Source organism: Dichotomopilus funicola (assembly GCF_033296635.1).
Source record: "Dichotomopilus funicola strain CBS 141.50 unplaced genomic scaffold C8A04scaffold_1, whole genome shotgun sequence".
Taxonomy (NCBI): domain Eukaryota; kingdom Fungi; phylum Ascomycota; class Sordariomycetes; order Sordariales; family Chaetomiaceae; genus Dichotomopilus; species Dichotomopilus funicola.
This window is the reverse complement of record NW_026944022.1, coordinates 1194639-1209447: the sequence shown is the minus strand read 5'-3', so window position 1 is coordinate 1209447 and position 14809 is coordinate 1194639. Positions and strand designations below refer to the sequence as shown.

The window sequence follows — 14809 nt, the reverse complement described above, 5'->3', positions numbered from 1 at the left end:
GCTTGTGAAAGGCGAGCACATGGGCATGGGAAGTGTTGTCAGCAGCCAACTCATCCGGAAATGGAACTAACCACTTTCTACAACGACCCGGTGACCTGTGCCGGCCTCACCTATTTGAAGCACACCTCAGCCTGCCTGCAAAAGACACAGGAATTGAGAGAGAAAGCAGAAAACATCCGCTAAACTACAGTAAGCACTGGTTATAATCTGATACGTGTACACTGCCTACTACAGAAGTTGATACAAGGGTAGCCGATGCAAGGTATCAACAACCAAGAGCGCGCCCACAACCACATTCAAGCACTGAATAAATCGGCCAACTTCGAAAAACAGACAACAACGCTGTGTAGCCCATGTTTCAAAGTTTCCGAGGGGGAGCGACACGAGTACCTCCATACATGTTTTCAGGTACAGTACACGACAGTACCTAATGTAACAGCCACGCCAGGCGGCATCAGTCAGTTCTAGCCCCCTCCCCCCCCCCGGCCCCCCGATCACACTCGATCGCTCACAGCGGTGGTCTCGATCAAGCCGCCCTGAACACAAACGACGATCAAGATGGATACAGTTTGAACGTGAGGGCGGCACGTTCGCGACGTAACCGAGATAGACCGAGATGGGGGGAGTGTGGGGGGCCAACCATTGCTTCGCCTCGGGGAACGCTGCCCCTTTCTCCCAAACTAGGTACTTTTCATGCTTCCCGTTCTTCATCGGCGATGGGCAGGAAAAAGAAAAGGAACATTATTTTCGAAACCGAGCGCCGCCATCCGGGTGTGTTCCCTCGAGCGACCAAGCCTCCTCAAACCAACTACATCTGTACCTAGCGAAGCCAGAGTGCGAGGAAATTTGCGGGGGCTGTTGCGGAGGAGCAATCTCGGCTTCAAGCCCATCCGAAACTTGTGAGAGTTGGGCCAGTAACTAGTTAGCCGTTGTGACTTTTCGCCAATCCAGCTCGTTGTATTGCAGCATTGCAGGGCATCTTCCCCGAAGACCAGTTGAGTGACTTGGCGTCGACAAAGTGTCGTCATATAGGTGTATCAGGCCGAGACGCATGTCTCCTCGTACCGGAGCGTAAAATAACAATTTGTATCTTGTTCCGACTTTGGCGGGCCCGTCAACTCCACGTTCCCTCGCACTAACTAACTAGTTATTGAGACTACGACAGGACTCAATAGTTGGCAAGGTCTCTCATGTTCGACTCGGCCCCCTCAGCGGGGCACTATTGTGCCAGCATCACTACTGTTGGTTCGTGAGTTGGCCGGTGCTAGTCACGATGCCGCCAAGCAAAAAGCCAAGTACCGGAAAGTTTGCCAACCTTTTGGCATTCAATAACTAACTGATTTACAATTACGTCATGAGAACCATGGTACTCAAATCCTCTTGCATTCTTTGCTGCGAAGTCTCGGAAGTCTAGGCAGTTTAGGATAACAATCCAGCCTTTAGAATAGTTGAGGATCGAACATCGTGAGTGGATTCAAGGCTGCAAGCCATAACTCGCGATCTGCGGTTGCCTGTGACTTCCCGAAGGATCGCCAGCGTCGAGAACACGCGGCCGGGAAGAACCCCCCGGCTGCGGAGCAAAGCCGACGATCCCGTTTCTGGGCACCCTTGAGGTAATCTGGTATCCGTACACTACATGTAAGGAGTGTACACTAGCAAAGGTGTCTACGGCTTCTCTTCACTGCCAAACGAGAACTGAGGCTAATGCAACAAATAGTTAAATTCAATTTAAACGTACCGAGTGGTAGAAAAAAATCAAGGGTCACTTCGTCGGTAAAACTAGGCTGCGCGGCTTGCATGATCATTTCGAAAATTACATACGTGTAAAAGCTCGCCTCAACACAAAGGATCAAAGGCATAGGGTGTGGTTCTAACGTACGGAGACATTCCCATCTTTCTTTGTCGGGGGGCAATGCGCTTGGAGCTGGTGATGGTCGAGGAAAAGCAAGGAAAAGCGACGAAGGTCCCGACCTTGGAGTTACATGGGCCAACATGCCCGAAGAACCATCTAGCCCAAAGCTGATGACAGCGATGTGCAGGGTCTAGTCAGGGAAAACAGGGCGCGGTTCTTGGGGCCTAACCCCCTGGCCGCTGCGGAAAATGTTATTGGAGGGTTTGGGAATCGGGAAAATTGCCGAAAACTCAATCTGTTGATGGACGACGAAAAATCATCATTGACCTCAAGCTTCTCAGGACAGAAATGGAAGCAAGGGAAGGTGCTGGGCAAGAAACCCGAATCTTTCCCGAGGACTGGGGCGCCGCGCCGACTGCGTGGCAAATTCACATCGGAAGATCCACCAGCCCGAGGGACTGGACGCCTTGTGGAAAGAAAAAAAGTCGACGCTCAACACAACAAGCTTGCAGCCTTGGAGCCCGGCATGGGTTCGAGACCGGAAAAGACATCCATACCTAAGGTAGTCAGTACACTACCGTCCCTAAGCTGCAGGCACAAAACCTAAGGGCCGAGCGGGCAGACAAGGGAATCGACACGCCGGCAATCACCAACTCTTCAAGGTTACCTGGTGAGAAAAGATGGGAGAGGTTCCAGGTTGTTGCGCTTCCTGGAAATCTCTGAACGTTACAATACATACCTACTGTGTACTGAGAATGATCGCTGGAAAAATACCTCCCTAGGTAATTGGCTCGGCGACGGCGACGAACGAACAGGGGCTGTGAACCGCCCGCCCTGCATTGGATTGGACGGCGGCAGAAGGAGGGAGTTGTCATCCGCAGCGACCGCAGGTTGTGCGACACAGCTGCAGCTTGCCCTTCTTGTACAATTTCTGCAGCTCAATTCGGCGGCGTGCGGCGGCACATATGTGAGACAGAGATGCTGCACGGCCACCCTGCGTCGTGTGTGCCACGTATTCCCTCACTGCATTCTTTCCCAGGCACAAGAAGCAACGAAGCTTGGTTTGAAGGGTACCAAGTTCTACAGAGGTTTGATGTGTTCCTCGAAATTGCGGGGCTTCCCATCGTTTTCGGAGAGGTTACCGAGACAAAGCCGCGCTGGGGGAGCGGCCATACCTACCTACCTACCTACCTAGAGAGCCTGGTTACCACGTTACCTAGAAGGCCGTAATTCCTCAAGCCTGCCAAAGTCTCGGAGGCGAAATTTAGGTGCAAATCGGGAAACAGTTTCTTGATTTTTCGGTTTCATGCTTCACTGTATATGGACGCCATGGAAAAATACAATAACATGTTGGTATCGTGCTTCTATAACTCCACCCCGAAAAGGTAAAATGTTGGTATCTCATGTTTTACGCCCTGCGGCGTGTGCCAGTTCCAGTGTATCCCGTCCCAAATTTTACATCACCCCTCATTTCTTCCAAGACGCCGTCGCTGATGCCGAAATCAAACTTGAAGAACCCTAGCGCTGAAACAAGAAGTGATAAAAGGAAATCGAAAGCCCGATGCCTGTAACAGGTTGGGTAAACAAGGCGCATGCATTATCCAGATGCAGCGTGTGGGAAATGAAACCCTTCGTGTCAACATGAGAGGGGAATAAAAGGCCGCAGAAGCACGACAACATCGTCGTGTTGCATGCGCCGACCCCTCTTTTTGAAAGATCGGCCAAGACACCAAGCAAGTCGACGTCAGAGGCTTGGCGAACGGAAGGAGAGCCACCAGTGAAGGCCGCGCGCGATTGGCGGAAGGGTGGTGTCGCAGGTTGGAGGTAGTTTGGCGACCCAATGGGGTGCTTCGGAGTCGAAACCCGCAGCGGCCTGACGCACAATGATGAATTTGTGCTCTAGAACGGAGGATGAAAGCGCTGCGCGCTGTTGGGCGACCACTGCGGGAAACTTGGTGCCACAGCTCATGGGCCGCGACTCGCACGGGGCTGTTGATGTCGACAGCCCTTGCTACCCGGAGAAGGCGGAGCGTAAAATGGCTTCCGCGTACCCGGGAGTAAATCTAGGTCAAGGTCAAAACAAGAAAAGAAGCGATTGCCGAGGCGAGGTATGTCGTGGGAAGGTCCGGGCTTAGTTGGTTGAGGCGCTGCTGAAGTCCGGTGGAAAACGGAAATATCGGGTCTAGGCATCGGTCGCGCTGTCGTCCCAAACCACCAACCTGCCAGGCACGGGAGGTAACAGCTAGCAGCCTGCGGGGATCGGGACATGGAAGGCTGAGGAACTTAGCCTCGAGACCCGACTCCCCGAGACCTGCGGCTGCAGCCATGCGCCAGAAGATGCCGTCGAGTCGAATGATGGGGGGGCCAGATCGGCGGCGAGCCCGTTGAAGACTGGTTGTCCTGGCGGCCCGGTCATTTTGGTTGCGCATTCCAAACAAATACACCCACCTCGTCCGCATGGGTACGAGATTCATGTGTAGCCGACCATCTTAGCGCAACGGGTGCAGTAGTAAATGTTGGTTCCGATCTGGACCATGCCGGAGAGGCTCGGGTCGTCGGTCGAGGTGATTTCCTCGGCACGCGCACATCGCAAGCAGCGGATGACGGCGACCTGGACGGTGGGACGAGAGGGTGAATCCATGCTGCGCCGCGCGACGGTCGTAGAGCTCATCGCGCTAGATGAGGGGAGGTCCGAATCAGACCCTGAATATGCCGAAGAGGAAGATGAAGTCGATGCGGAGGAGATGCTGCCGGTGTATGGTACTGCTGGGGGACGTGATGTGGCGGAGGACATTGTTGGCGAAGTGGTAAGCAAATGAGGTTGCTAAACTGAGCGAGCGATTTCGAGGTGGAGTCTAAGTTGAAACCATTTGAAAGTTTAGTCGGGTGGTGAGTCGAAACGTTGTTTGGCTCTCAAAAGGTGCGGCCGCAAGTTGGGGGGGCTGTCGGGGCTTTATTCCGGGGAGAGTGCGAGTGCTGCGGGAGATGGGCTGGGCCAGACCAACGCATGGCTCTGGCTCTAGCCCCGATGGCCAAGGAATGGAAAGGCTGGGATCCTGGGCGCCCTGGAACCAAGGGGGGGGGTGTGGAAATCCGAGGTTCAAATGGCCCACTCAGGGGTGTGGGGTGCGGAGAGGTGTAAGGTCAGGTAATTACACTTCCGTACGAATGTGTAGTGTACGTCGCCGAACTGCCCTGGCCACACTCCTCCCTCAGACTGTCTCGGCTTTGAATGTTTGGCTCAATCAATGACCGGGCAGCGTCTTGTTCGCGGTGTTTGTTAGCAACGATAAGTGAACCGACGAGGGAGAAGCTACTTCTGTCAATGACTCATGGATACGGTTCATTTTCATGCTGTTTTCTTTGTCTATTTTCTAGGCCTGTTTAGAGTGGATGGGCCTTTTCTTGGCAGGCCCACAACAGCTGGAGGTCGAAAGGTGGGACGAAAATTCTTGGGACTGGCAGACGACCATCGGTCACCTCATCATGATCATATGTACCTTCACCTCTGTGTGTTTTGCATTATCACGGCTGCACAGAACCATCATCATTTCCATATCACGGCCTGAGACCGTCGCTTGTTGGTCTAGAATCGGCTTGGGTTTTGGTGTATTTTGTGTGGCGTTTGAAGGCGCGATCGCAACCAAGAAGCCCGATCTGGCCGCCTTTCTTTTAGGCAATCTGTAGTGGGGCCACCACCCCGCCATCGAGGTTCAAGAGACCGAATCTGCGATTACACGTCCATAACTGCCCAGCCGCAAAGCCTTCCTGACATTGCGTAACAGTGTGGTCCGATGCCTCCGATCCAACTTTCATGATAACTCGACGCCATGTTGCTCAGATCGAAACCATACACGGCTCTACATAACTAGCAGGCGTGAGGCTCGGGACTGTGAATCCCGATACGGCGTGTCTACTACCTAGGTACGTAAGTGAGCTCCCACAGTGTGTGCAGCGTCAGTGTCGAGCTGTCATTTTCCTTCCTTCTTCCGACTCCCAGATGGTATGATGACTGGAGCTCAAAACAAAAGCTTTCATCCCATTCATGCAAGCTCTTTCGTGGACGGGCCCAGTCCTCTGAGAGGCCTTTAATTCCCCGTGGGACAAAAGAATGTTTCACCTTGGGACCCACTTGCCGTTGGCTTCATTTCTCAGAAACGTCCACTGTGAATTTGAGGACTGTCTCGTCGCCTGTTGCGGGGAAATTGGGCAAGGGGGCAGGGTGGGTAAGAAAGACTACTCGCAGTGTAGTGCAATGTAGGAAACCTTCCCAGGCAGGCCTTGCTTTGCTCCAAACCCTCTTCCTGCCTCGCGGGGGGGAAAATGTGGTTGCCTTCCTGGGCCTGAGAAAGAAAGAAGTCTGGCCCTCTTCCGAAAGACCCGGCATCTCAGCAATCTCCTATGCTTGGCACGCAGCATCTTCGCCTCGCGACTTTCCACGCAACGTTCGAGACCGGTCGATTGGTTCGCCGCAACCCCAAAGATCCGCCACCTGCTGACCAAACGCGAAACCTTGAAAGAAAAAGACATGCGAGCATCAACAAAGCCATTTACAAGCAGTCAATGATTGGCCTGTGTCGACCTTTCCGCGGTGACTCCGTTCTCAAACCTCGCTTCGACAGGACGGCCTAGAAGCCAGGATCGACAAAAAAGCTGTCCGTTCCACGTGAACCCTAAGAACCCGAACTCTTCCCGTCGTTTGGGTTTGACCCGTCAAGGATCGAGAAACTGATTGTCTCGCTGGCTAAGGGAGCACGTGGGTAGTTGGAGAGTATTCGTACCGGTAAGTGAACGTTTCTAACTTTGTGGGCGTGGGAAAAGGAATAGATCTTAGACAAGTCGAAAAACAAAAACAATTTGAAGTCTCCTCGCTAATTGAAAACTTGTCCATGTACAGTACATACATGTATGTATACATTCTCAATTTTGCTTCCCCGTATCTATCAACCGAAGTTGTCCGCTTCGCTGACCACGACGCCTCATCCCCAATACGACTCCCGACATCTCAAGTCTCGGCCAGTGAGAACGCTCCCCAAATATGACTGATAGTATGGCCGAGAGTCACCGACTTTGTATAATTCTTGTGTTTAGGGTTGGCGGGGTGGCCGAAGTCTTCCCGTTTAGGTACAACGCAGATCAAGACACAACCTTGTCCATCGGTGCTCGAGAGCTCCGTAATTATGAAGTGTACTTTGTTCCACAACTAAACTCATCATGAGCCGCCCAACGGTTGGTCTGTATTAAGATACTAGCTAGTAATGTGTATGGTGCTCTTCCCTGCTACGCACCCGAGTTTGTCTCATTGTGATCCAGTATGTATCGTGGTATCTCACGCTGTGTCAGATTATTAGGAGGAGAGGCATGAGCCTTCTGTAACTGTGTATCCACCGATATTTGAGCTTGCTCACTTATTCGTCATCTATAGCTTGAAGACGTCGACCTTCCTGACGCGTCACGGAGCTCTTCCCAATAAAGCTGTGTTCTAAAGGGGGAAGCACCAGCAAGTGGTTTCACCTCGTCAAGGTGGGCAACTCCACCGTTAGCCCCGTCTCGCCCAAAACAGGCATCACCCTTTATCAAATAGGTACGAAATCGATTGTAGGTTCCAATATGCCGCACCTTGGGGATGCCACATGTAAGGCAATGCTCTTGTTGGAAATAGGCCCGAGGATGTAAAGGGGCGTGTTTGTTTCATAGAAACTGCGACGAAGGTGCGTCAGATTTTGCTCATCACCCCGAGGTCGTGAGCTGGGCAAGGTTCTGGGCGGACACAACATAGGGAGGAAGACATGGAAGTGCGTGGCCCTCGGGAACACCCACCACCTACCTAGCTACCTACCTAGGTAGGTGCCTACCCACCCGGTGTCCTCCTCACGATCACTAGGTCCTAGCTCCTATCATCTCAAACACCCGAAACTATTGACGCGTATGCCTTTTGGAAAAGATTTTGTTGTGACTGACTTACAACGACTTAACGGTATCGAATACTGTCCACACAGGGATTCTTTCACCATGGCCCCCCTCACGAGTAGGCTGGACCGGTAAAATGTTCCTCCCCTTGCTACACTTCCTTTCAGACTTGTTGTCAACCGTCTCCGCGGGTCTGATGGGAGGCAAGGTCCCCTCCAGCCAATACTCCATTTCCCATCAAACGTACACCACAGCTGCTAGAAGCCCAACGTAACTGACATGCACATACCGATGAGACGGTTCGCTGGCTAAAGAACATGGGATGCTGAGAATAATATCCACGACATATATAAGCTTGATGAGTGGGCTTTATACAGTTTTGCACAGGATAATAGACGCCGTCCGGCTTCTGTCAGCCCCGAACGGAACTTATGCCAGGACAGGATACGGAAGTAGAAGAAAAGAGGGGATTTGAGCCGTGGTGCTTCTTCATCACGGGTAATAGCAAGGGAGAAGGACACGATCTCCAGGACGTAGTTGACTTTGCGGGGTATGTAGGGACATCGTAAAGACATGATGCCAACACTATGAACTCGATGGCGCCCTGGTGGTTGTGGCGTTCAAAGAAGATTTGTGTAGGTTTATCGTTCTCTCATGAGGGGATTGATGGCGAAATGCGGGCGACAGGGCCTCCAACTCACACCTAGGGGTCACACCGGATTTTCAGGGAAACACACAACTATGGCAAGGCATCGAATTATCTTTGGTACTACGCTCCGATATCTTGTTGAGCTGAGCGATTTTCCTAATAAATGAACTCCCCCGCCAAGATAGAGAACAACTGGTGAAAACGCGACCCTTCCCCTCCCTTTCCTTTCCCGTCCTGTCAATAGTCAAGAAAGCAGATAAATCCAGCAAGCCACTCAAACAGAACCCCAACTTTCGACGTTCTAAATATGTACAGCCAAAGGGAAAGACAACACTGAACAGCCAAAAAAAAGAAAAACGCCGGTCGACATAGTTAGGCATGGACCTCTTCCCCTTTCAGCCCACAATAGGCCAACATCACTCCAATCGTCCAGTCGAGGGAAGTAAAAGAAAAAAACGACAAGGACCGAGACCGTACCTGTTGTTCAGGTGTATGAGGACAGCGGCCCGCCCATGGCGACGAGGAGGCAGCAGTTGAGGCAGTGTGCATTTCCGGACAACCGACCGGATGGTGCAAAAAAGGGCAAACAAGGGGAGATTGACAAAAACAATGTAGGCTTAAGGGAATCCTCCCCTCTGTATTACAAGGTCCCCGAGGCTCCTGGCCACGAGAGTACATGATGGTGCTTTGGCGCCCCCTTAGTAGGTCCTAGTCTTCTTGGCGTATTCCACCAAGTGGAAGACACGGATACAGCAAGAGATACGCCAAACTGTGTATGGAATAAAAAAGAACAAATGGAACGATATGAGGCCTGGTGCGGACTGGGGGTTGCTTGCAAAATATAGGCCGTGTGCGATGTCGGGATGTCGAAGAGAAAAGGAAATTTGTTGGAAGACGCTTAAAATCAAGAAAAGTCGTCTCGTCGTAAGTCGGGTGGTCTCCAACAGTAGGTAGTTAGAAGAACGGAGAGGGGCCAAGCTGATCTGTCCCCCGAATGGTAATATGGGTGATTCCACTAAGCGGGCGCTAGGAGATGTGGGCTAATGGCGATGGGGATGTGGTTGAGGGCATGTATTCGACGTGACGGCCCTGGGGCTGGGGCTTCGATTACATCACGATGCAACAGCCGCACCCCGCCTTCTTGTCTTCCGGTTCTTCGGCTGGTTCAGGTGCCTTGGTCGTTTGCGAGGGCTGCGACTGATGACCCGGTGTCCTGGGGCTCGGCATTGTGTTGACAGGCGTGTCGGAAATCTTAGGCATGGTGGAGTACGAATTCGATCGGCCTGGGATCGCCGAATTCTTTGAATCCCCTTTCAACGGCCACCCGGGTTGTTCGTCCTGCTGCTCATCTTCAGTGACTTTCTCTGCTTCCTGCTCCTGCCCGCTGCCTTCAGGGGGTCTGAGGAAGCCTTCGTCGGTGAGCGGCCTGAATTCTTTGTCATAGACACTTCCGAACTTGCCCTCCCGCTCCCATTTTTCCTGCTGTAAACGTTTCGCGACTGTCGGTAGCAGCTGCTGGTCTGGCGGGAGCCGCGGGTCAGGGCGATAAGCTGAGACCATCCATGGAGGTTCGCCTTCCATCGGCTTGGAGTTGCCGGTCGAAAACTCACGATCTCCGGATCTGGTTGATGGTCGAGTGCCGTTTCCGCTGCTCGTGGAGTCTTTGCTCGGGCCACCCCTTGTCTTCGGCCGTCCCGCGGAGCCATTGGCCGGTTTCGGTTTTCTTGCGCCTGCCGCCGTCCCCGTTTTCTTAGGAGAGGAGTCGGGTCGTTTCGTGTTTTGTCCACCCGAACCGGCCCCCGCCGTTTTTGTGGGACTGAGGGCGTTGCCCGTACTGCCACTCCGGGCCCGTGGCTTGGGATATGTTATCGAGTCTTCTTCGCCAGGGCTCCCCTCTCGCTTCCGCGTTAGGCGCGTGTCCCGTGCGAGATGCTCGTTTGGCAGAGGGGCCGGGCTGGTCTTTGCCACCGGGATTCGGGAAGATCCTTTGCCAGTTCCGTTAGATGTCCAGTGCCCATCTCCCTCTTCTAATATCTCCGATGGGCGTCTCAGATCCCAGCTAGGAATGATTGAAAGATCAACCGTTCTTGCATCGGTCGTTGTGGCTGCCGAATTCTTCCTTGAGCGCGAGACAATGGACTCAGGTCCCCCGATCGACCTGCCCGACCCATTGGCTTGGTCCTGGCTCTGGTCCCGTTTTGGCCTATTTTGACTTTTCGATCTTGCTCTATCCCTTTGGCGGGGCAGGAAAATGCCGGCAGCCTGGAGTTCCTCGCTTTCAATCTTTGCGAGCTTGTCTCGGTGAATCCATTTTGAATTTTCGTCGTTGTCCATATTCGGGTGCCGCCCCGCCAAAACCTTTTTGTGCATAGCCTCCGAAGAATCCCCTTTCGCTGTCGTGCGCTGGTCAATCGGGCTCCCGGGCAGTCCATGATCTTGGATGAGGCGAGGCGTTCGCTCCGTGTGATCAAGAGACGCAGAGTGGACGGCATCGAAGGGTTCCTCATCGCTGTAGCTCTCGGAAGAGGACTGGGGGTTCGCTGGGGTGCGCGTGACGGAGTTCCCGTTTTGAAATGCTAGTGGTGGCCGGGCCGACGCGGGCGAGTTGTTCTCAATCACCGACGTCTTCTCATCATGGAAAGTCTGTGAGGATGGTTGGTTTAGTTTATGTCTCAACTCGGTGACATGAGCGTAAAAAGTACGAGGCGATGATTGTAGTAGGTGAAGTCTGTAGTCTGCGAAGGGGGGTGCGGTTGCCGTGGCGGATTGACTTACCTCCTGCTCGTTTGGTAAGACATCTTCCCAGACATAAGGAGTTGACGTGATCGCCGTCGCCGTCTGGGACATGGTGGCCATGTTTCGGGAAGCGGAGAGGTTCGCTGTCTAGATGGCCGCTTCAAACTTTCGGCCACTTGACAATTGATTGTTGAAGAAAAGTCGGGACGATGGGGGAAGCTTCGGCTGTGATTGATAGTGGTTCACCAGCACAAAGCTTCCAGGGCAAAAACGTTAAAATTAGAATATCGATGAAGGCTGCCAGCGAGAGTGGGACGGTCTTTGTCGAGCCGGACCCAGACTCTCGCGGGCCAAAGTCGGCCAACGGTTGTGCAGCGGCTGGAGTTATTGAGACGACAAAACACACATGCGCGGAGAAAAAAAGGAGATTTTCGCGTCGTGTAGATGGTCGCACCGCCAACTGATTCGCCGGCTTGCCTCCAGGGGACTAGACGGATGTTTGGTGATTGGGTCGACGAGGCAGGTGCTGAGTGTGAGTTGCGTGTTGTTGCGGACTTGCGGGAGGAAGGGGGTATGGCTTTCGGAGTTGAAGATGTGTCGTGGAGAGACTTTCTTTCCCGAGAAGTCGCTGTGTCTGTATAGGCAGGACCGTGGTGTCGCGGGCTGTTGACGCTGGCAGCGATCGGGATGGCCCTTTGCAAGGAATTGCGTCGGGGTGGGGAGAGGAATTGAGCGTCAGGGCGAGAGCCTGCAGTCCCAGATTATTCGTGGGCGAGGGGCCCGGAATGGCGCATGCTCTCCTCTGGCGTTCTTTCTTTTGTTTAGTCGATCAGCTGTCGCTGCATGCGATTCACGGCCAGCCAAAGACGACGACAAGAAATCTTGGGGGGCGGCCCGTGGATGGCCGTCTGTTCTCGCGAGAGGTTCGAGAATTCGCTTGAAGGGGGCGCCGTCGAATGGCATTCTGGCAGGGGGGAAGCTTGATTAATCTGCCTTGGAGACACGATTGGCCAAAGCGACGCGATGTGGGGCTGCCTGTATTTGCAGGGGCTCTTGCTTTCTTCAGTGCTGCCGTTCATGGGCGAGCCCGTCAACACCAATTCAATCTTCAACTTGGCGATCCGCGATGTCCGTGTCTTGAATAATTAATTGATTAAAATATGTCTACTTCCCAAGGCGTGGTAGATGTGAGCCTGATGTCCCCGTACCTTCAAAAATGGGGTGATTAAACTCGCTCTCGCCATTAGTTGGTGTTTTTGGGGTCGTTCTGGTCTTCTGACTGGCAGCTCGGCGCGCTCCAAGCAACGGTGGCCGTTGGCAGTTGCACGCCCCATCTCATTTCCCACGGACCAGCAACCCATCCCGGTTGTGGTCACCTTCCGCACCCAATTGATCGGTTGCGCAGCCGTCCTGAACAGCTGAACGACTTCGATCACACACCATGCCAAGACAATGGTCCAAGCCCAATTTCTCATTGCACCTCGAGATAAGTTGCGAAGAACGCCATGTCTAGCTCGCTGTCAGCTGTGCGGCCCAACGGTCACACACGGCGGACCAGAATTGTATGCATTGGCGACACCCACAATCGCGCCGTCAAATTGCCGGAGGGCGATGTTTTGATTCATGCTGGCGATCTCACGAACCAGGGGAGCTACTCCGAGGTAAGTGACATTGATCATAGCGAGTGGTGCCGGCCCTCCCAGAGCATAGGTATGTTTTGAAGGAGAAGGGCGACTGATCGAAAACTATCCGACCTCTTCCCAGCTTTCTAAAGCTGTTCAATGGCTTGAAAAAACGAATTTCGAAAAAAAGATCGTGATAGCGGGTAAGGGCGCTCCCTGTCAACGAAGGCGCTCACACGGATGGAGACTCACCTCGATGTAAAGGGAATCACGATATTACCTTGGATAAAGACTTCTATACGATACATAGCCCGAGTTTCCATAACCAAGAACATCAAGACCCGGCCAAATGCCTATCCCTTTTTCAATCGAGCCGCAGTCTCATTTACCTCCAACATGAGAGCGCAACCATCAAGCTGACAAGTACTGATGGCCCGGGCACCGAGTTCACCATCTTCGGATCCCCTTACAGCCCACAATACGGGAACTGGGCCTTTATGTACCCGCGCTCCCCGCAGGACCCGACGGCTCCGGAGGCGAATGGTACAGATGATCGGGAAAAAGCCAACGCAGCAGAGCTCTGGTCCGCCATCCCAACTGACATCGACATTCTAGTCACCCATACGCCGGCGCTCTCGCACTGCGATGACGATTGCGGCTGCTGGGAACTACGCAACACCCTTGCTAAGGTCCGGCCACGGCTCCATGTCTGCGGCCACGTCCACCAAGCGCGAGGTTCCCAGCGTGTGAGATGGGATATCGGAACCGGAAACGGAGCCGCTGCCGAGCTGGCGGTGGAAATGTGGGAAGACCCCAACCCCGATCCGAGGTCGGCCAAGATGAGTCTCGTGGATCTCACGGCCCGGGGAGGGAAGCGCCCGCTGGATTTTGACTTGGAAGATCCAGGTCTCTCTTCCAATTCCGCACCCGACCACACCTCGTCCCAGCCCCGGCTCGAGCCTCAACCCAAGGCCGGTGCTGAACCTCAGCCGGGGTCGTGTGACCCGACGGGGCGGGCCGGGAGTCCTAGCCTGGACCCCGGCCCTTCAGTGTGTGGAGAGCAGAGTATAAATCCGCTGGCTGAGGCAAACCGTGCGGGCCGACGAGAGACATGTGTTGTCAACTGTGCCATCATGACCACAGGTTGGCCACATAAGGGCGCGAAACAGCTCAACAAGCCGATCGTCGTGGATATTGATCTGCCCGTGTGGAGGAGGTAAGACAGAGATGGCTTTGCCGGCGCGCTACGGCCGAAACAAAAAGTCACATGAAAAACAAATAAAAAAAAAACACCGTCTTTGTGATCCAATCGCCCGACTCGCGACACTCTTGCTGTCATATCCCCAGTATTGTATGCCCGGGCAACGTGGTTGAGGGACAAAGTTCCCTGCGAGCGAGACATAACTCCATTGCCGAGTGCAATGAGAACCTGTGGGCAAATAGATATTCACGATAGGCTCCAGACCGTACCCTCCTGAGCTGTGGTCCCTTGGTGACCACGTTTGATATTCCAACATTTTCCTCTGAGAGCAGCAGCATGGGCCTCTCCCTCGAGGGATAGCCCACCAATCACTTTTACACTTTGCCGGAGCCTCATTCAAGAAGTTAATCCGATGCCGGTGCGGTCATCAACCCAAGCTCAACGCCCAAAGTAGCCCTCCATGGAGAAATGGGGAAAACTCGAGGTCCTTTTCATCTGTATTTTCGTGTCGTTTTAATGGTTTATACTCTCTTCTCTGTTACCGAATGCGGATCTGTGAAGCGTCTAATATCCGTTGCTGAGGCATGACGGGGGTCAAAAACACTTGCTGGCCTGTCGCAAGGAGGAACAGGGGCCAAAGCCGAATCTTCCGCCATTTGGAAGAATCCAGTCATGGGACCGAAGGAATACCGGGAGGGGAAAGAACCGAACATCAGCTGTGGAATGTCACGAATGTTCTGTCGGAAGGGAGATGCATAAACCAAGGTGAAAACATACACGCGAATAAGATCACTAAGAGCAAGTGCGGCTGGCTCACCGCTGGACTCGTAAGCAGCCGG

The 14809-nt window shown here is 53.4% G+C and overlaps 2 protein-coding genes across 2 annotated transcripts; one reads left to right on the top strand and one right to left on the bottom strand.

The window, feature by feature from the left end:
• Window positions 1-9518: 9518 nt before the first annotated feature.
• C8A04DRAFT_24076 (uncharacterized protein) lies at window positions 9519-11258 on the bottom strand (the record flags this gene model as incomplete). Its single annotated transcript, XM_062778964.1, has 2 exons — window positions 9519-11054; window positions 11187-11258. The coding sequence occupies 2 exons, from the start codon at window positions 11256-11258 to the stop codon at window positions 9519-9521; spliced, it is 1608 nt and encodes a 535-aa protein (XP_062641645.1).
• A 1394-nt stretch (window positions 11259-12652) lies between these two features.
• Window positions 12653-13989, top strand: C8A04DRAFT_33732 (putative rhamnogalacturonate lyase C; the record flags this gene model as incomplete). The annotated part of the gene is made up of 3 exons (XM_062782574.1): window positions 12653-12808; window positions 12912-12972; window positions 13034-13989. 3 exons carry the CDS (start codon window positions 12653-12655, stop codon window positions 13987-13989), a joined length of 1173 nt encoding a protein of 390 aa, XP_062641644.1.
• Between the last annotated feature and the right edge of the window lie 820 nt (window positions 13990-14809).